Source organism: Medicago sativa, chromosome 7 (genome assembly GCF_051527215.1).
Source record: "Medicago sativa cultivar Bolivia chromosome 7, Bolivia_mono, whole genome shotgun sequence".
NCBI lineage: Eukaryota > Viridiplantae > Streptophyta > Magnoliopsida > Fabales > Fabaceae > Medicago > Medicago sativa.
The window spans coordinates 10,072,661-10,094,731 of NC_140755.1; the positions used below are offsets into that span (position 1 = coordinate 10,072,661).

Consider the following 22,071-nt stretch of genomic DNA (forward strand, 5'->3'; position numbering starts at 1 on the left):
AATATCGATGAATTCTTCTTAACAACAATTTACGATACCAGAAATATAATATGTCGGGGTGAAATAATGAAGTGTAATTCAGGAACGAAGTCTAAAAATTGACATTTTCTTTTGATTTGTAGGGGTGAAGGTAAAGTTGTAAGGGTATAGGGTAAAATTTCCCCAGGTTCTTAGGTCTTGGGCCACTTAATATTATTGGGCCCATAGACTATTTTTCTCTGGCATGCGTACCACCCTCCCATTCCCAACATACAAACGGTACCCGATCCACCATTTTGCCCAGCCCAGTAATTATTACCAACAAACACGGGAAGGGAAACTAAATAGACAATTTTCATCTCTCCACTAAATTAACACGCGCGTGCATCGCTATACTCCAACTTAAGGAAGACGACAATGGCTTACTCCGACGACGACAGTTACAACAGTGTGGCTTTCTCCGACGATGACCGTGACAGCGACAGCGACTACCTCCCACCCGGCTACAGCAACAGTTACTCCAACAACACAAACCCCAACAACTCACCAGGGATATTTTTACGCAGGTACTTTGCTATTTTTGTTGCATTTGTTGTTTTTTTACCGTTTATTTGTTCTTAAAGGCTAACCTTTTATTTACCATTTTTGTTGATTGACTACATTCTTCTTTGTTTCAGAACCTATACTGTGCAAACCGTATATATAGCTTGTTAGGTTAAACAATGAATATATCGAATTTTTAACTAATTTAATGTGCACACTTATTTTTGATGGACCTGCATGTTGATTTACACAGTTAACCAAAATCATTGACCATGTGTATATTTCATTGTTTCAGACGAGAGACAAGAGGATTCTACCCTAAACCAATCAATTATTTCTATACGGCCATTTTACCAAAAAAGGTAACAAATCATATTTTTAAAGCTCTTCTAGTTTTATTCTTATTATTATCTGTAGACTTTTTTGTAAACTAGTTGCTTATTGATTGTTGCATAAGGCAACTGGTCTAAGATTATACTTTTTTGTAAACTAGTTACTTATTGATTGTTGCATAAGGAAACTGGTCTAAGATTAATGTAACTTTATAGTCTATTTATAATCTATTATTTTCCCTTACAGAACACAATCAAAGTGCAATCAGATTTTGCCCATAATTGGGCGAAAGAGCTAAGGGTTCAGAACCAATATAGTGTCATCCTCCCTAGTGAGCAAATCCTTGATGTTGAAATGATATGGGATCACGCACTTGTGTACTTGCAATCCGATAGATGTGTGGCGGAAGAATGTGGTTTTAATGAGCCGACATGGGTGGAACTGAAATATGTGACTGAAGGTAACAGGTTTGTCATGACTGTCTTAACCGATGCTGACAAGGTGTCAGGTTGTTCAAACAAGCATCCATCTCTGTTAGAATTTGAAGTCGAAGATGACAAAAATGCCGTAGAACCATATGTTCCTGATGACGATTGTGTTGTCCTTGAACATCCTCCTGATGGTTACGGACCTTTGTTGATTGAACTACAGGATGCTGATTATGACAATGAGGATTCGAGTGGAGACTACGAAAACCAACGTGGTGATGGAGATGCTGGAACTCAAGGTGGTGTTCAGATGACTGAAATGGAAGATGCTGATTATAATAATGAGAATGAGGATGAGGAATTGGTTGATTACTATGCTTTTGCTGAAGATCATGACCAAGGTGCTGCGAATGATGCAGATGTAGATGGCCAAGGTGATGGTAATGATGTTGAGAATGTGTTGGGAAATCATCGTGATGATGGTGGCAATGAAGAATGTGGTGGTCATTATGTTACTCGTGAAGATGATGGTGGTAATTATGCTGATGGTGGTAAGTATGCTGGTGGTGATGAAGACTCTGATCAAGAATATCTTCCTGGAGAAGATGAAGAAGATTGGTTACACCGTGAACTTCAACCGGATGAGTGGGATATTTACAACTGGGAGCGTAAAGTATCAGCAGCATTTGCAAACACCAAGAAGCCTCAGGCTTTGGTAAGTGAACCGAACTTTATACTTTACTTAATTACACCAAATGTACTTATGAATTTGTATATATTAGAATATAATATACGGCTCACTGCACCCCGTCTCAATTTCACCATGCAGTTTCAAAAGCTCGTCCACTAATAATTGTTTAAAGTTGCTCCGTTAATTTCAATTCAAGGACATGCAGTCATTTCCCTTATTGTTTGGATGTATATCATGTATTATCTCTTGCATTTGTTAATTCCTGCAGTTGATTTATAAGAGTAGAATGTATGTATATCAATAGACATATTACAATTGTATGGACATAGACATATGTCATTACATGAGTTCACGTTACATGACTTCACTGATGTTAAACTTCTTACTTGTTTATGTAGTATATTCCAGCCGTTACTACTAAGTTTGGCCTAAAAGATGGCCAACAATCGATTATACTTAGTAGTGAGGACGACGGTGCTGAATATGTATGCAAGATACTGCCTTCTATTCATAGCCCAAACGAGCGGCATTTGGGTCAGGGCTGGTATGAGTTTGTCAAGGACAGAAAGCTAAAGCCTGGAGACTTGTTGAAGTTTGCACTTGACCGCGACGCAGAATATTTGTCTGTACAAATAGTGCGCTGCTAAGATTTTTTTAAATATTTGTTTGTTGTACAACTTCGTGTACTTTTCGGTCTATAACATCAACCGTGGGTGTATATTACTTGGATATATATTACTTATTACCTGTCGAACATTTTTTCAAAAGGGATGGAAAGAATTTTTCAATCTAAAATCAGAATCAATATAATTCAAAAGTAGGACGTGTCACAATTATCTTGTGTAAAACAGAAAATCACAAAAAGAACATAACTTATTATTCATTTAAGCTCGTCCTTTATCTTGATGATTTATGTCTTTAGCAGCGGCGAAGCTAACAATATTTTTACGCGGTGGCCATATATATATATTGCACCTGAAATCGAACTTGTGTTAGCCAAATATACATTATTAGAGGTAGCTAAATATAAAAATACAACTAACTCAATAATTTAAATTTTTTTGGGGCACCCATAGGCCATAGCTACCCCTTGGTTGTACAAGCATTCGTCCCTGATCTTTTGTTTATTGTAAAAAAGACCGGACCGGAGGAAATATATTGTTTATTACTCCCTCCATCCCAATTTATCTGACCCCTTGGCTCATTTCACACATACTAGACCATCGACCCGTGCTCCGCACGGGTCCCACCGACTAAAATATGTACGAATAAGTTATATCATAATAATAAAAAAAATATGAAATATTCACATGATAAAAATGTATTACATTAATCATATCATCTTGACATTAATATATAGTTTGAAAACCGTACATTTTACATTAGATATCATACATTACGAAATACTATAAAAACGACATTTGAAGTGACATTAGTATTTTCACATTCATCATTGGTTATCATCAACCTTTTTTTTTTTTACGTATTCAACTCATCTCTTAAAGTAACTCTTGTTAATAGTCATTACAAATAAAACAAACAAAAATTGACTCCTTTGAAACTTGATCCAAGCCTTACACCAATTCCATATTAAGTTTGTTCTTGTGTGGCAAGAGTTTGTAATTCCCCTCATTAAATCCTATCATGACATTCTCTACCTTATATGTTCCTCCTTCTTCAACCATTCCTTGAATTGTTGGCACCAGGAACTTATGAACAGTGGCATGGATCCGTCCTCGCTAAACAAAAAATAACATGTCATTAACATAAACCATACTATATGTTATCGTAGTGGCAACTTGAAAAAAGGATCATTTATTTATACAATTGATTTATATATATATATATATATATATATATCAACCAATATCATGTTCATGAAGATGATATCGTCTGGATTTTCCTTATCACGGATCAGCCATAAATGGGCCACACAGACAATCAACTTCAAATCCTTCTTTCCACCTGTCACAGCTGAAATGGGGGTGAAAATGTTTGCCATATTAGCAAGTGCAAGAAAGAGTTATATTTGCTTAATTTTGCTTAAAGTCGAGAATGGCTGTATTAGCACAACTAAGTGGTATTTAAATAGGTAATTGGCAATTCTCTTCGTTAGTTTCAAATGTGATTATTAATCATAGTTTTCTATTGGTAATAATTACTATTCAAAAGTTTTTAACTGCCATTAACTACGTTCTTGATTGCCATTAACACTACGTCATAATTACTGTTCAAAATCGAATCAACCTTGATACGTGTTAATTTTTGAAATAAGTACGTAGTTAATTGCTTTTAATAGGTAGTAATTGGTAAAGTGATTGGTGCATAATGCATAAAAGCAATTAAAAGTAATTCCTATACAAAAATATGCGACTTAAAAGTTTTTAATTGTCATTAACGACGTTTTCAAGCCATTAACTACGTTCTTAATTGCCATTAACAATACGTAATAATTACTATTCAAAATCGAATCAACCTTGATACGTGTTAATTTTTGAAATAAGTAGGTCATAATTGCTTTTAATAGGTAGTAATTGGTAGAGTGATTAGTGCATACTTTAGTGGTAAAATTCGAGGGAAATTTCACTTTGAAACGCATATCTTCCTATCACTCTATATCGGATAGCACATTATAGTGTAAAAAATGCATGCGTGAAACATTGAAATGTCAGTATTGGGAATTAGGGCAAAGTAGGGAGGATTAGGGCAAACATGATAGCCAAGCAAGTCTAGCTTTTATAATAAAGGATAAAGGATTAAGAAAAATGTATAAATAAAGGAGAAAGTGGAATATATTGTATTGGGAATGATAAAAGTAGTATTATTTAGTGTTATATTGTATTGGAAATGATGAAAGTTGTATTGAAAATTGAAATGACTCAGTTATTTTGGGACACTTTTTTTAAGAAAATGGGTCAGATATTCCGGGACGGAGGGAGTAGTAGTTATTGAAGGTTAAAAATTATTGTTTAATATTTAATCGCTGTTTTTGTTAACATAAATTATCGACTTACACATTTGGTATTTTGGATTAAAAGGGTTGATGAAAATATTTGATCAAATTATAAGTGAATAATTGCCTAAAAAAAGGTCTAAGATATATATATTTTTTTTAAGAGCTATAAGATAATTTTAAAACTGATTAAAAATAAAAATTGGTATAATAGTGACATGGCATCTAGCTTGCATTTGCATCCCTGCCTGCCACATTACCCAATTTGGCATCAAATGAGTATAAATAGAAGGAAACCCTTGGGCCTTGGTTACCACTTTCTCCAATTTTACCACTTCCCCCAATTTGATAGCGACATCACACCTTATATATTCTTCATCACCCTACATCGTCAATCTTCCGATTTCATCCTAGATTTCAAAATGGAGAGCCACCGTAACTACTTCCAGCGCCAGACTGAGGAATCAAAGTACTGTATGAGGTTAGTAGATTTCTTTACGTCATTTTCTTGTTGTTGATGTTGTCGCTGTTATTTCAATCACTTTACCAACTTAGGGTCTGCGTTTATAGAGGACTATTATATATGGCTGACAACTAATTATTATGTAATAATGCTGCTGATTTAAATCTACTTGTTGAAAATGATGTCATTTTGCATGTTTAGGGTTATCCTTTTAATTCATTTGATCTGATTATGTTTAGGCCACCACCGGCGCAAGGTATCAGGTTAAGAATTCACCATATGGGTGAACTTCTTCAGACACCTTTTAAATTGTACGTAAAGGGTAAGGTTGATGAGATGGACTGGGAGTGGGATGTGGACTATATAAACCATTACAAATTGGAAGAATTGGTCAAGTGTGAAGAACATTACAATAATATCAAATGCATGTGGTACTGGTTCCCCAAGTATAGTTTTCAACGTGGCCTAAGGCCTTTGAATTGTGATGACCATGTACTGCAATTTGTTAAGGATATGAAGGATTACAAAGTTGCTGATATTTATGTGGAACATAAAGTTGACACACCTGTTCTTCCGGAAGATGGTGATGGTCATGAAGTTCAAAACAAGGTAATATAAATCAAACAGAAAGGGTTTAAGCTATTTTTTTTCTTCTTCTTTTCAACTATTGATTATATGTTATGCTTGTAGGCTAAGAAGGCAAGGAAGGCAGACAAGGGACCCGATGCTGAGGGGAACTCAAAGGATGTTGATCAAGAAACATTATCAAAGGAGGGAAAGAAAGGAAAGGCTGGAAAAGAGAGCAAGGGAAATAAGGGGAAGGCCAGAGCTACTAACAACTAATCGATCAAGAGAAATATATAAGCTTTGTTTTGTTATAAGTAGCCTCATTTTGCAAGTAGTATATCTGTTATATTTTGGAATGTGTAATGTCCTTGCAATGTCTTTAATAACTTGTACTTTGTATTGACTTGGTTCAATCCTAGAACACTTTCAAGTGACTAATTGTATGGAGTATATGGACATTGTCCAACTATATCACTAATATTCTTGCATATGCTATAAGTATTGATATTTAACACATTATGCACTGTCCGCATAGGTGAGTTAAGACAAGTTTGTGTGATCGTAGTAGGTAACATTCTACATTATTAACATATTAATTTGAGATTTACCTTCCTATTTGTCATGTTTATCAAATAAACTCTTCAAAATTAACGCGTACACCAGTTTTTCAAAGAACTGAAATGATTATCTCAAATGTATTACCAAAGTTAACGCGTACACCAGTTTTTCAAAGAAGTGAGATGATTATTACCATACATATTACCAAAGTTAACACGAACACCAGTTTTTCAAAGAAGTGAAATGATTATTACCATACATATTACTAAAGTTAACGCGTACACCAATTTTTCAAAGAAGTGAAATGATTGTTACCAAAGTTAACACGAATGATTACCATATATATTACCAAAGTTAAGGCGAACACCAGTTTTTCAAAGAACTGAAATGATTACCATTAACATTACCAAAATTAACGCGTACACTGGTTTTTCAAACAACTGAAATGATTACCATACATATTACCATACACAATACATGATATATATTATATATAGTAATGACCAGGATATTTTAATAGCCAATCAAAGCTACATCAAGTTGCCAATTTCATGACATGCACTAAATTATTGTTCCCAAAATGAGCAAATTTGAAGCGGACAGTGTCACCAGGTTTGTAACCACCTAACCTACAAAAGTTCCTCCATCCACCAACAATTTTCGTAATTTTCTCTGGTCGATTGGTCTTGATGACCGTACATTCCACAACTTCGCAATTTGATCCACATAGATTAAGACTTGTGAACCCTCTCGATCTAACGTAATCCCCAAATTCTTTATTGAAAATCTGAACAATAATTACAAATAATAGAACACAGTTTGTTAAAATACTGTCTACAATTATCAATAATTGTTTTTTACAAGATATAGCTTTAAAAAAAACATCTTACCAATTGTGAGCTTATAGAAAGGTAGTCGGTCACAAGTACATTAAAGCATCTAGTCGTTCCATTCTTCGTACTAAGGCTATGAAATGTAGGGTATTGGGATGAATCTGTAAGGGTTTTCCCCTTCAATACCCAGAAGTTGTTATTCCCCAAATAGAATGCATGCAGCTCGTGTTCCTTCGATTGTAAAAGCTTCCCTAAAAGATACCCAACCGTTTGTAATAATCGGTTTCATTTCGTTCTTCACCACTGTCACCAGATATGGATTATCGTTGTCATCCCTCAATATCCATTCATCCCCCAACTCATTGTAATGCTCCAAAACAAACTTTGGATCAATCTCTCCGTAGGGCTGGATAGTGAACAATCATGTTAACGACAAAACAAAATGATAAAACTTGATAAGAAACCATGTTTTTTTCAATGGTTGCATAAGAAATGAAAGGAGTAAACTTACCTGATCTGGAACATGTATTGTAGAGAATTGGCCTTGTACCACATAATTCATCATTCTATGAACTCAGGGATTGTCAAAGTATGATAATGAGTTATGGTGGTGTGCCCTGGTATGCAGAAAATGATAATTCATTCAGTATAGTACCTTGTTAATAAAGCCCTCGGTCATAGAAGATGTTGTGTTAAATGAAGTTGGTGAACATAATATACGTCATATGTTATAGTTGTTGACTCAATAAATTTTTACCACTCACTCACCTAATGCAAAGATGAATCATTTATGAGTGTAATCTTGGCTTTGTATTCACTCATTTTTGTATGGATTGAGTCTGAATAAATGGATATTAAAGGTAAATACAACAAACGTAATAAACCCATAGCATCAGACATCTTCCAACGTGCATGAAGTAATCACATTCAAAAATTCATTTAAACAACAGGTCTATCCCATACATAAAAACTACTTCTGTGACATACAAGAAGAAAATAGTAAGATCACCCTACCATCAACATACTAAGCCTTACACACTATTACTTACCATTTCATCTAAATGCTTCCAACCTTGGTTGATAATAACACCAACATACTCTACATCTACGTTATAAGTTTGTTGGAAGTTCATTGGGATTTTGGGATACTTATCAGTTGTGTAACTCAATCAAGTCATGTGTGTTAACTTATCATTCAGAATCGGAGCTGATCACAATTGGACTCTTCTTGTTGCTCATATGTTTATCTACCCCATCATAATTCTCAACAGCAATCATTTCATAGGTGTTATCTTCAGCATTCATTCAAGAGTACTGTCATACCTGACGTCATATAACAATTAGAACCGGAGATGTACAAGTCAAGTCCACCCTGCATGATCTCCCACTTGGATGGTTTAACCACCCACATTCATCTACATCAATTTCATATCTCCATGCCTTGCAAAATGCTAGACAAATTTCAATTCTATCCTGTAATTATATAACATAAATGCACAGTTAGTTCACTCGTATCACTGGTATATATAGAATCTAATTGAAATGCCTTCAACAATTCATTAAGTTATGAATAACCAATAATGGTTTATGATTTGAAATTTATAATCATAAAATTTGCAATGCCATATGGGGGGTAAATGATAGTTTGGAATGGCTTGTGAATTCCCTTTGATTTACTGCCTCTTGATCTTCTGAAAAACAGATATTGGTATTGATCAAATATTGTACATAACCTTACTAAATGATGTCAGTTATGAGGGACATGTATGTTAAGTTTTGTTTGTTGACAATTGTTTCCAGGTTGGGACCTAAATCAACATGTATGTCAATGCAAGCATATCAATTAACCTGTTTCAAATAACTCAACCTACCCACAACTCTTAATCTTTACTCATTAATCTATTAATCTATGCTGCGAATTGACAACAACCCATTGCTTCGTTTGGTACCAACAGACTCCCAACTCACACGCAACTGAAGCTGATGTTAATCCCCAACACAATCGTAACAAATCAATGATTTTAAATCGAAACCAATAACTAATTAAACAAACCAACTTTACCTTTTCGAAACTACATCCATTCAACGATGCGAGCTGAGAACAACGATCAAGGGAAGGCGAAAGATGCAAACTTTGGTCAAGACAGGATCGATTGTTGAAGGAAGAAGGCTGATTAATGAAGAATCAAACTTCGTCGGATCTTAATTTTTTGTTGAACGAAGAATCAAAAATCTTAATTTTAGGGATTTAGATCTTAATTTTGGGGATTTTGATGATTTAGATCTTAATTATTTCAGTAATGACATAATTAAAAGTAGGTTTGTTAAAAGAGTTTGATTAATGACGCAATATTAACTTGTTTCTTATATTTCATAAGTATTATTCAGCATTTTCCAAAAACATGACAATATTTAAAAAAAACCGATTGAAAACCTGCTAAATGAATTCATCCTGGCCAGTCAATATTTTAATATTATATCTAGGGCTGAAATCGATTTGAAAAAACTGATCCATGATGGATCATATTGGGCCACTGGTCCATATTAGAATTTGTCACCTATTTTAATATAATATTACTCTTTAGAAACATATTTATTATAATTATTTTGCTCTTTTGAAAAAAGTTTATTAGATAAATAATTATTAATATAATTATTGTGTTTTTGTTGCTATGAAAAAATGAAAAAAATATGCATTTTTTAAATATTTTATAAAAAATAAAGTTTTCGCGGGTGGGGGTGGGGGCGGAGCCGGGAGTTGAGGGCAGGGTTGGGTGTTCAATTTTTACCCCTGATATGGTTTGGGGATGGAGGCGGGGGCGGGTACGGGTGCATGGAAGCGGGGGCGGGGACGGGGATTCTCAAACCCGCCCCCGGTCCGCCCCGTTGCCATGTCTACATATTGGTCATTACAGGACATGCAATTTCTATATAAGCAGATCCTCCTGCCATTGAATTTTAATTGATGCACTTTTCAGGTGTAACAGTACGCAGAATATTTTTTTTACATCGTTGTTACCCCAAAATACAAATTTACATTAGACCATTGGTTTTGTAAAAAATAAAAACAAACAACAATCGACGTTTCTGTAGCCCAAACTATATTTAGACACACCCATAAAAAATTTAACGTTTGCATTCACAGGCTATATACATCTGACACTGACTATTATATAAAAAAAATATAATCTTTTTAGTTTTTATGATTAATAAAATATATTATGTCAACAAATAATAATATACAGTACGTCGGCGTATTTTTGCATAAATATTACATATGCTAAGTTTAACAATGAGTACATCTTATACTACAAATAATTAGTATAAGTATAAATCCAAATACTTTAATCGTTATGTGCAATGTTTAGATATTTCAAAATATATACAAAATTAACAACATTAAGATGATATTTTTTTCCATATCAAATTTAAATTATAACTACATTTATAATTTTAAGATAACATATAATATAAAATCTATACATTTGATCAAAAAAGTTTTTTATTTCCCGTGCTTGGCACGGGTCACTATACTAGTTTTATTTATAATTCATCCTAATTAATGAGAATCTTTGTCTCTCAATAGGTATGAGACCAATGATTGAGTCGGCAACGAGACATTTTTTGATTTATACAAGGGTTGAGTTGTCTCTCAAATTACTAATAGTGAGAATCTGGAATCAAACTCATATTCTTTTCTTGAGGAAGAGATAGAGTCATGTTACTATCTCTCCCAACACCCTGTTAGGGACACATTTTCATATGCATTAGAGATTATTATTATTATTATTATTCTGAATGAGAAGCGGCTTCGTCAATTGTATGTTATATGAATGAAATGAACGTTTCAGAGGAAGAAGAAAAAAACATATACAATACATTATAAAAAATGCATGGAAAAGAATTAATGGACACTGCTCCTATCGAGCTGCTTTTATGGGACCATTTTTTAATCAAGCAAGAAATGCAGCACGTGTGACCCATACTCTCTATTTAAATGGCAATAGGTTTGGTATCCAAGTAGGGCTGGAAATGAGTCGTGCTGAGTCGAACTTGGCTGAGCTCGACTCGACTCAATAAAATTTAGACCGGCTCAAAACTCTCGAATTTTTTTTTCCAGCTCAAACTCGACTCGATCCAAGCTCGTGAACAACTCGGTTCGATTCGATAGGTTCAATTCAATAGCTCGAATAAATGAACCAAACAAAAAAAATTAACGTATAACCGTATAATTAAAAACTAGTAAGGTAATTACAAAATTTAATGCACCTTTTTCATATTTTTCACAATTAGGGAAAAATAACACAACTTTCTTAGTTGTAAATTCAACTAGGACTAAAACCTTGTGTTTTATAACAACAGTCTTCGATATCTATCCTTGTTCCTATCGATGTGGGACTAGGAGTTTACAAGAAGTGCAATTTGCTTGTTTTTGTTATTTCCTCCACGTTTATTCTTTCTTTCTGTCTTTCTTTAATTCTATGTTTCTGGTTTTGTAAGTGTAATCCCAATATTCCGTAAAAAATTAACTTTAGTCTCAATTTTCTTCTTTTTTGATTAATTCTTTTACAACTGTAAACATTCCTATGCTAGTGTATATACATGCAATAACGAGTAAATGTAAACCACATACTGAAGGGTGAGAAATATAAAGTGTAAAGATGATCAAATATATGCATATTTTTGTAATAACATCAATAAATAATAATTCAATAACGAAATTGAGGAGAGTTTTCTAAGTGTTGGAGACAACTAGATACATATTCTAAGTGATTATATATATTAGATATACCGAGCTGACTCGTGAACCAAACGAGCCGAACTATCCACAACTCAAGTTCAACTCATTTATTTCACGAGCTTAATTTTCAACTCAAGTTCGACTCGTTTGATTCATGAACCAAGTCCGACGAATAAATTACCGAATCGAATCTCGAACTATTTTCGAGTTGGATCGGTTCATTGTCAGCCCTATATCCAAGATTGAGATATCAAAAAACACATTTATCACTAGTTGTTGATCCCTTCTAGTTTTTTTTTTTTTTTTTTTTAAGATATGCAAATTAGGATTTTCATTGGGATGTATTGCATTAGGATTTGAAAGAACTTTCAATGGTAAAAGATTCTTGTATTATTTAATAAGACATTCATTTCTCTCATCCATAGTGAGTGATATGATTCACTCATCTATGCTAGGCGGAGCTTGGGATCAATAGACCGAGAGAGGAAGGAGTGATGCGGCTTCGTGAATTATATGTAGTATGAATGAAATGAACGTTTCAAAGGAAGAAGCAAGAAAACATATCGTTTTTTCTTTAATGAACCCCTTAAAAAAAATTAACCATGAACCCTCTCGACTTTTGTTCTCACTTTATTTAATTACAAGGTGGAAAGTCCGTGCGTTGCAACTCGATTAGAGCGGTGTCCATGAATCTTTCCCATGCATTGTTTATAATGTCTTATATGGGAACTTCTACGGTACATCTCACAAATTGAGGTGTACCAATACTCTTAGTTCAAAATTTTATAATTCAACGGTCATTTCCGCCCCACTGTAATTAGACTTATCACCCCTTTGTAATAGGGTGAAGTGTCCTCTGTACTCCCCTTAATAATAGCCTATAAAAAAAACAAAACTTTAACACACATTTGTAAATTCATATCAATCTCGTTTTTCTTAAATAAGATGGTTGTGGATGATTTGAGTATTTACGCGAAAGCTTGTCAGCAACATATGTATATAAAAATCACATAGATATTTTTTTGGTCACAGAAAAAAGGCATAGATATTTTTAAATTTTTAGATAGAAAAAGACATAGATATTTTAATGTTACTTAGATGTGGTTTGGCCTATACAAAACCAAGACGATGACGAGCACCATAAACCAATCAGACACGAGATTCAGCAAATAACATTTTTTTTTTGAAGGAAGACCCATTTAGCGCACATTTGTAAATTCATTTCAATATGTCCTTTTGCTAATAAGATATTTTTTTATTATTTTAATGAACACGAAAGCTTATCAACCACATGCACATAAAAAATGAATAGATATTATTTTGGTTACATAAAAAGGCACAGATATTTTAATGTTACGTAGGTTTGGTTCAACCTATATAAAGGATCATAAGTTTTGGCTATAGGTACAAAATCAACAGAAGTTAGAGAACCAAATACTAAAGAAATGACAATGACGACCACCAATATAAATCAATCAGACATGAAGGTGGACATGAGAAGGTCTGCAAATTATAGACCCAACATTTGGAAAGACGATTTTCTGCAGTCTCTTGGCAGTAAATATGATGTGAGATATATGTTATTTTTCTTATCTAATTTACTATTATTTAGGTTACATAACATAAATGATATCCTTTATTTTCATTACAAGATGTGATATTTGAACATCTCAAAAGAGTTGTCAAATACTCACACCTTATGCTTTTGTCCAAAATTTAGCCTTGCATGCAAATCGAGATGAAAAATAAATTATTAAAATATGCAAAAAAGGTACATGAATGGTATGAATATACGTTGTCCTACAACTTCATGTTTTCAACATATCATTTCCCTTTCATTACTAGCTAATTACAAGTAACTAACAGTACATGTGTGTGTGTATATATTAAAAAAAGCAACTAGCAATATACGAGTCCAGAAAGTTTGACCAACTTATGGTGTTTGGATATATTGCTTAAGAATTTAATTTATGTATACCGATAGTGTAAATATGTTTTACACCATCGATAAATTATATCTTAGAATCTCTTAAAACATTTAACGTTATTCATACCTACTATTAAACTTATTGATTTGATTTGTTGTGATTTATTACAACTTTTTACATTGTTATGGTATAAACAAATTAAACACGTTGTTTAAGAGTTTGGGCTCCCCATTCTTATTTTGGTTTGAGTCATTGGTACATAAATGATTTAATTAGTTTGTGAAAAATAAATTATTTAATTATTGTTATTTATAAAAGATGCATAAATGTTTTTTTATCCTCGTTGAATCACTTTTAACACTCTCCCCATACATTTAATAATAGAGGTTTATGTTCATAAAAATTGATATATTTAATCCAAATTTTACATAATATGAACGCAAAAATTTAGATATAAAAATTGATATATTTAATCAATTTTTAGTGGACCATCATACTTTTAGAAATCAATTTCTCTAGGGTGATTATATGTGTGCATCTTTAACTTTCCAACACATTTTACATTTTATTCTCTTTCAATCTCTTTCTATTATCATCACATCATCTATGCATCACATCTATCACATCATTTTGTCTATTCAAGTGTTCAAAAAATTGTTTCTCTCTTCTCAATCTCTATCTGGAGAATTCCTTGGCACGAGTAGTTTGCCCAAAAATCAAATGTATTCGTCTTTTTTAATGATACCAATAAAAGAGTATTTTTATAGTTAAATTTGTTTAAAGGTATAATTGGAAGTTAAAAAATCAGCTTAAAACCATATTTTCTCTATAAATTCACACACCAATAACACTACTACTAAAATAGTTCACTCAATTTAAGGGTTTGGTCTACATTATCATACTTTTATTAAAAATATGAATTTTTTTTTTTACTATTTTATAATTTTTGGGAAGGAAATCTGTATACTTTTATAGACAAATTTATTAAAATTTGGGATGAACATTACTCAACCATACCAAACAGGTTTGTAGTTAAAGTGATAATTGTTTCTCATTTATAAACATATGTTCATGTCACATCTCTTTTCAAGTTGGATTTTATACATGATGGATATTCATCCATTAAAATTGGAGCAATGATGGGTAGACACATTTAATGTGTACAATCCTTTGTACCACTCTGAAACATTTCAGTTAACCAAATATATGGTTTGTGTGACCACATTTTTTTGATTGCGTGACCACTAGTTTTCCAAAAAAAACGTGGTTAACTAAGTGGAAAAATAGTGGTCACGCGCATTTTAGTTGCGTGACCATATTTTTCAACTTCTAAATAGTGGTCACACAACTTAAAAATTGTGGTCACACAGACCATATATTTGTTTAACTGAAATTTTTCAAAGTAGTACAACAGGGTGCACACATTAAAGGTGTCTACCAATCTTTGTTCTTAAAATTGGATGAATTGAATTGAAATTGTTTAAAGAATTTTCCGTGGATTGCTAATGGATTAATGAATTGTTTTTATCCATCCATTATCATCCAAATGTAAATCCATCTATATTGTCATTCCTAATTTTAAATTGTTGTAATATAAATTTAATACTTACTTTTTTATTATCACAATTATACCCTTAAAGCACTTTTTTATAATAAAGAATGTTGTTGATGTCATTAAAAAATATAAGAGTTTAAATTTTTTTTTTGTTATATTGTTGGTGTCATTAAAATAGATAATTATGTTTTGTTTGATTTGTTATGATTTCAAAGCGAAAAGCAATTATATTTATACTTTTAATCAAAATCAAAATTTCATAAGAAAAACACCGTTTATAATTTTCAAACGTTAGCGCAATAAAAAGAGCGGAAAAACGGACACGTAATTGCTTGTTTTTTCGCTAGTAATAATAACAATAAAGAGAAGGTTAATGAGTGTCATTGAGACATTGGTTAAAGTACTAAAATAAGTAACTTTGCAACAAAAAGTTGTGTAATTATTGCTAAGACAAAAGTAAAAATTTATATTTTCAAGACAAATTTCTACCAACGAACACTACTTAATAATAATTTAGTTTAATATTTTTGTGCAGAAAGAAGAATTTGTTGTGCAGTTAAACAAGTGGGTGATTGAAGTAAAATGCCATTTTGTTCAAGAGTTGAACATTTTGCAAAAATTAGAGTTTGTTGATTGGATTCAAAAACTAGGCCTTGCCAACCATTTTGAGAAGGAAATAGATGAGTTTCTTGAAACTATATTTGTTTCTGTCCAAAACTTCAACAAAATTAGTGTTCAACAAAATATGCACGTGTCTACACTATGCTTCAAGCTTTTAAGGCAACATGGATACAATGTTTTTCCATCTGGTAACTATCTATTTTAATTAGATATTCATCAAATTGATCAAAACCTAGGAACTAATTTTTGGTTTTTTGGTTGTTATTCATGAAATTCAGATATACTAAGCAACTTCTTAGATGTGACGGACAACACATTTGCTAATGATGCTAAAGATATTATAGAGCTTCTTGAGGTCTCACATTTGGGTTTAGAAGATGAAATAATCTTGGATGAGGCCAAAACGTTTGCAAAACATTGGCTCAAAGATGCTTTCATTTCATATTCCATCAATATCAAAGAATTAGTTCCTATCAAGGTTGTTGAAAGAGTGGTCCATGCTTTGGAGCTTCCTTCCCATTGGAGAGTACCATGGTTTGATTTGAAATGGCATGTGAAGCAATACCAAACTAACAAAGACATGGACCATGTTTTACTTGAATTGACAAAATTAAACTTTAACATAACGCAGGCCAAACTTCAAAAAGAGGTCAAAGAATTATCCAGGTATATATTTTTAGCCAGAGAAAGAAATAAGTTGTTTTTAGAAGAAATAAGTTTTGTTGTACCAAAAAAAAAAAAAAAGAAGAAATAAGTTTTGTTTAATGTGCACAAACAAATAAGTATTGGATCATCTATAAATTTGTTTTTCACCATTAGATAATTAAATCTCATTGTATTTATTTTAAGGTTAATATATGTTTACCCTTGTAATATTAGTGGTTTTTTGTTTACCCCTAGTAAACAATATATATAGATTCCAACCCTATAATTTGAAGATTCTTTGATTTTGGATCTTCATAAATTTTGACCGTATAAAATCAATGATATGCAAGGGGGTAAACCAAAATTCGTTCAAATTGCAGGGGGTAAAAGAACCTTAAAATTTGAAATTTGATGTCAATAAGGTCTAAAACCAAATAATCTTCAAATTACAGAGTTAGAATCTAAAAAAAAAACAAAAAAAAAATAAACTACATACACCATAAACCGCTAATATTACAGGCAGATAAACATATATTAACCCTTTAATTTAATTTAATAGTGAAATTTTGGTTATAGCAATGATGAGATTTATTGATCCAATGATCCTATATTTATTGATCCAATGACATATACTACTAATATATATATTAAACATTCATATTTGTCTTTTAGGTGGTGGGAGAAACTTGGTATAAAAGAAAACTTGTGTTTTGCAAGAAATAGGTTGGTCGAAAGCTTCATGTGTGCAACTGGGGTTGCTTTTGAGACCAAATATGAATCCTTGAGGAAATGGCTCACCAAAGTGATTATTTTCGTATTAGTGATTGATGATGTTTATGATATACACGCCTCATTCGAAGAACTGAAGCCGTTCACAACGGCATTCCAAAGGTTTATTCTCTATAAATATTTCAACTTTCGATTTTAAACCCTACAAAAATTTCAACCAAAATTTCTTCATGGTATATTTTCCATTATCAATTTAAAAAAAAAAAAACTAAAACTATCAAGAGCATTTTAGAGAGGAAAAATGTGAAATTCATCTTTAATTCCATCGTTAAATTTTGTGATGAGAAAATTAGTGAAGGATTTATTTCTTTTTCCGTCAATAATATTTTTCGTCGCTAATTTTGATTGTTTCATTTTTATGTACTAAAACGAATTTCCACTTAACAAATGTTATGAGTGTCTTTTTTTATGACTGCAATATTTGTTCATGTCTACATCACCTACATTTCTTCTTATTATTATTTATAATTTAAAATCATGTTCATAAACACAGATGGGATGCAAAAGAAATTGAAGAACTTCCGGCTTACATGAAGATTTGCTTCAATGCACTTCAAGATGTCACAAATGAAATTGCTTATGATATTGGAGGAGAAAAGAACTTCAATTTTGTGTCACATTACCTAAAGAAAACGGTACTAATGCTAATATATTAATCATAACCAGTAATTTTTATTTTGAAAATGTAAAAATCATTGAAAGACTATGAAGCATGGATACGGACACGACACCGGGCACGACACGGTTACTGACACACCGACACAACTAATAATTTAAAAAAATCAAATAATTCAGTGTAATTACAAGTGTCGGTGTCGTGTCGGTGTCGGACACGACACATGTCTGACACCGGAACACGCCTAATTCGAGGAATGTCCGTGCTTCATATTTGAAAGATATGAATCAATATTTGCTTATAATTATCCTCACATTTTTACAGTGGATTGAATTTTGTAAAGCATTATATGTGGAAGCAAAGTGGTACAAAACCGGATATATTCCATCGTTGCAAGAATATTTGAACAATGCATGGATCACATCTTCAGGGCCATTAATTCTACTCCATTCATATTTTGCCACACTAGTGTATGAATTAACAAATGAGATAGATGATTTTCCACACATATATGATGATTTGGTCTACAATGTGTCTCTCATCATTCGGTTGTGCAATGATCTTGGGACCGCAGTGGTAACTTTTTTGTTTCATAGAATAAATTACATATTTGTTTTTTTATCTTTATTTTTTTACTTAAATTTGAAAAAAATGAGAAAACAGAAATGTTTATTAATAATGGTAACACTGTCACTAATAGTCAATTTTACCTGTTATTAAGTTATAGAAATGATAATTATATAATTTGATATGCAATCAATAGGCCGAAAGAGAAAGGGGTGATGCAGCTTCATCAATTGTATGTTATATGAATGAAATCAACGTTTCAGAGGAAGAAGCAAGAAGACATATACAAGACATTATAAACAATGCATGGAAAAGAATTAATGGACACTGCTCCAATCAAGTTGCTTTTATGGAACCATTTTTTAATCAAGCAAGAAATGCAGCACGTGTCGCCCATACTCTTTATTTAAATGGTGATGGGTTTGGTATCCAAGATCGAGATATCAAAAAACACATTTTATCATTAGTTGTTGAACCCTTCTAGCTTTTTTACTTTTTTAAGATGTGTAAATTAGGGTTTTCATTGGGATGTATTGCATTAGGATTTGAAAGAATTTTCAATGGTAAAATATTCTTGTATTATTTAATAAGATCTTTTTTTTGTCAAGTAACACACCAACTAAAATATCATCTTATAAGATGAATAAATAGGGTTTCGGAGTTCGAATCATGGAGTAAGAATTTTCAAACACCAAAAATAAAAAGCAAAGGCACTTACATTATAGAACTGTTGTTTGTTCCTCATGGAATTGTAGAGAGTAGGGAAGACAGGATATGCACAATAACAAAAAAGAATAAAAGCCAATAGCAATAGGGATCTCATTCCAATTTACAATATCACCCTTTTGATGAACACCAGATACATAAGAAAGCAGACTCAAATTATCCAACCAAATTGTTGGCAAGATAATCACTGCAACCAATATCACAAAGAATCTCCCTCCATTTCAAAATACATGTCACAATTTTACAATGTGCACTATTCACATATCTTACTTTGACCATCAAAGCAAAAATTCACCATGGGAGAGAAAGAAGAAAGCTTAGAAATGGAAAATTCTATTATTGATTCAATGTGTTCTCAGAGTACAAGATGAAAGCGCATATATACACTCAGATAGTGCCAGCACATCCTAACTGCTGTAACTAACTAAATGTAATCTAAATTCACATGAAATTACAATGAAATTAGAAACCTAATCTAGTAGGTAACTTGCGTAGTCAGCTAGGTAATATTCTCCACTTCTCCTTTATATGCTAATAGACCATATTTTTTAACTAATATATAAATACAAATGTTAAAATGTAAGATGTTGTTTGATTTATTTCAATGAATATTTTCAAAATATCAAATTTTTATAATTTTTTATTATATATAATTAAAGATATTAATGAGTTTTTTTACTTTTTTATGATGTGTAAATTAGGCGACTAAGAGTGGACCGCAATAAAGGCAAAACTTTCAACAAAGAGTATCAACAATAACCCAAAGAGTGTACCAAAAAAGGAAGGAAAAAAAAAAACAGAGAGAAACCGCTCATAATGCTCTATCATAAACATATCTTTATCAAATTCATTAATCTCTTGATCTTTTTTAATAGTTTTCTGTTTAGATTTTTCTCTGCCTCTAGTAATTTGATTAACCTACCTCTGGTCTAATGTTTTCTTTACTACATAATCTACATATATTCTCTTTCCATGCACAAACCACTTAAGTCTAATTTCCACTCTTTTCTATGATCGGAGCTACTCCAGCTCTGTTTGATTTCGCCATTTCTAATTCTATCTTGTGTATTGTTTACACACATACAAAACAACATCTCCATCTTCGCTACATTAATTTATTTCATTCTTGTGTTGCTTCTATATTGTCCAACACTCTCGTACAATCATAAAATACGTAATAATTTAATAAAAACAAAGATAAAAAAGGTTTGAGTTTCCTTCCCCTTAATTTTATATGACATCACTTTTATTAAGAAAAAAAATGATAGCTATATTTGCTCCTTAATTGTTAAGATTTTCTTGTCTCTGTTGACCAGAACTAAAATAGTCTCGGAAGAGTAAGACAGAGAAACAAGATCAAGCTCAAAATTTTAATTAATTTAGACTCTTAATTTTTTTTACAATTATAAAAGATATATGGTGTATAATGTGTAGCACTAAAATACATTGGTATTTGTTAATCAAGAAAATGTACACATACACGTTATGTTATTTCGATTATGCATGCTAACTTTGTGTGTAATACTATTGAGACCAAAAAAAAAAAATGTATGTTAAATACCGTATATAGTATTTGGAGTCCTAAAAACATTTTGTTATTGTTTAATGAAAACACACACACACACACACACACACATATATATATATATATATATATATATAACGTTATTTCAATTATGCATGCTTAACTTTTTAAAATTATTTTCAATAATTTTGTGCAAGCTCTTAAATGGACAGTCAGTTCTAGATTGATGTTTTATGCATACAACCAAATAATAAAATGTTGAGTAAATGAAGGGAGAAAACAAATTACTGTGTCTAACAAAAAATAAAATTGCACAGGAACGATTGTCTCAGTCAAGATATTAAATTGTTTTCCATAAATGCAAGTAGCAAGAAAATCAGAGCAAACTGCTGAGTCAAATAATAGAGACAAATGAAATTTGTGGAATTTAGATAAAAGTCATATTAAGTTAGATAAAAGTCTTTTTCAAAAAAAAAAAAGTTAGATAAAAGTCTTGCATAAAAGACGTGTTAGAATAGAGTACAATAAAGATGAAATAAAATTGTTGATTCTACTATAAAAGTCTTGTATAAACCACATGTGTTAGAATAGAGTACAATAAAGAAGAAATAAAATTGTTGATTCTACCATAAAAGTCTTGTATAAACCACATGTGTTAGAATAGAGTACAATAAAGATGAAATAAAATTGTTGATTCTACTATAAAAGTCTTGTATAAACCACATGTGTTAGAATAGAGTACAATAAAGATGAAATAAAATTGTTGATTCTACTATAAGAGTCAAGATTCAAATACCTTTTTTCTTCAAAAAAAAAAAAAAGATTCAAATACCTATTGTGAAATTTAAACAGTAAAGGAGACAAGATATAGACCTGTGATGTAGTCCTAAACCAAGTTCACTAAAGATATTTTTATTTGTTATGTGCAGTGCATTCCTTTAGTATATAAGAACCACCTAGTATGTGTCTAGCATTTCATCAAATTTTTCAGATTAAAGTATCAAGATACA

At 31.8% G+C, this 22,071-nt stretch overlaps 2 protein-coding genes and 1 long non-coding RNA gene across 4 annotated transcripts; 2 read left to right on the top strand and 1 right to left on the bottom strand.

Annotated features, from left to right (window-relative positions):
* Nucleotides 1-5,152: 5,152 nt before the first annotated feature.
* Nucleotides 5,153-6,435, top strand: LOC146904111 (uncharacterized). Its single transcript, XM_085726362.1, has 3 exons — nucleotides 5,153-5,408; nucleotides 5,630-5,999; nucleotides 6,081-6,435. Exons 1-3 carry the CDS (start codon nucleotides 5,203-5,205, stop codon nucleotides 6,231-6,233), a joined length of 729 nt encoding a protein of 242 aa, XP_085582488.1. The 5' UTR covers nucleotides 5,153-5,202; the 3' UTR covers nucleotides 6,234-6,435.
* Nucleotides 6,436-6,885: 450 nt separating this feature from the next.
* Nucleotides 6,886-9,904, bottom strand: LOC146904112 (uncharacterized). 2 transcript variants are annotated; one of them, XR_015019884.1, is made up of 5 exons: nucleotides 9,411-9,904; nucleotides 8,398-8,821; nucleotides 7,860-7,965; nucleotides 7,406-7,754; nucleotides 6,886-7,302 (listed from the first exon to the last, which is right to left on the bottom strand). It is a non-coding gene; the product is annotated as an uncharacterized LOC146904112 (long non-coding RNA). The 2 variants fall into 2 exon arrangements; XR_015019885.1 differs by having other exon boundaries at nucleotides 8,672-8,821; nucleotides 9,411-9,863.
* Nucleotides 9,905-13,495: 3,591 nt separating this feature from the next.
* Nucleotides 13,496-19,397, top strand: LOC146904113 (alpha-farnesene synthase-like). Its single transcript, XM_085725930.1, has 7 exons — nucleotides 13,496-13,657; nucleotides 16,108-16,381; nucleotides 16,472-16,859; nucleotides 17,511-17,729; nucleotides 18,121-18,262; nucleotides 18,568-18,819; nucleotides 19,007-19,397. Exons 1-7 carry the CDS (start codon nucleotides 13,535-13,537, stop codon nucleotides 19,292-19,294), a joined length of 1,686 nt encoding a protein of 561 aa, XP_085582056.1. The 5' UTR covers nucleotides 13,496-13,534; the 3' UTR covers nucleotides 19,295-19,397.
* Nucleotides 19,398-22,071: the final 2,674 nt, after the last annotated feature.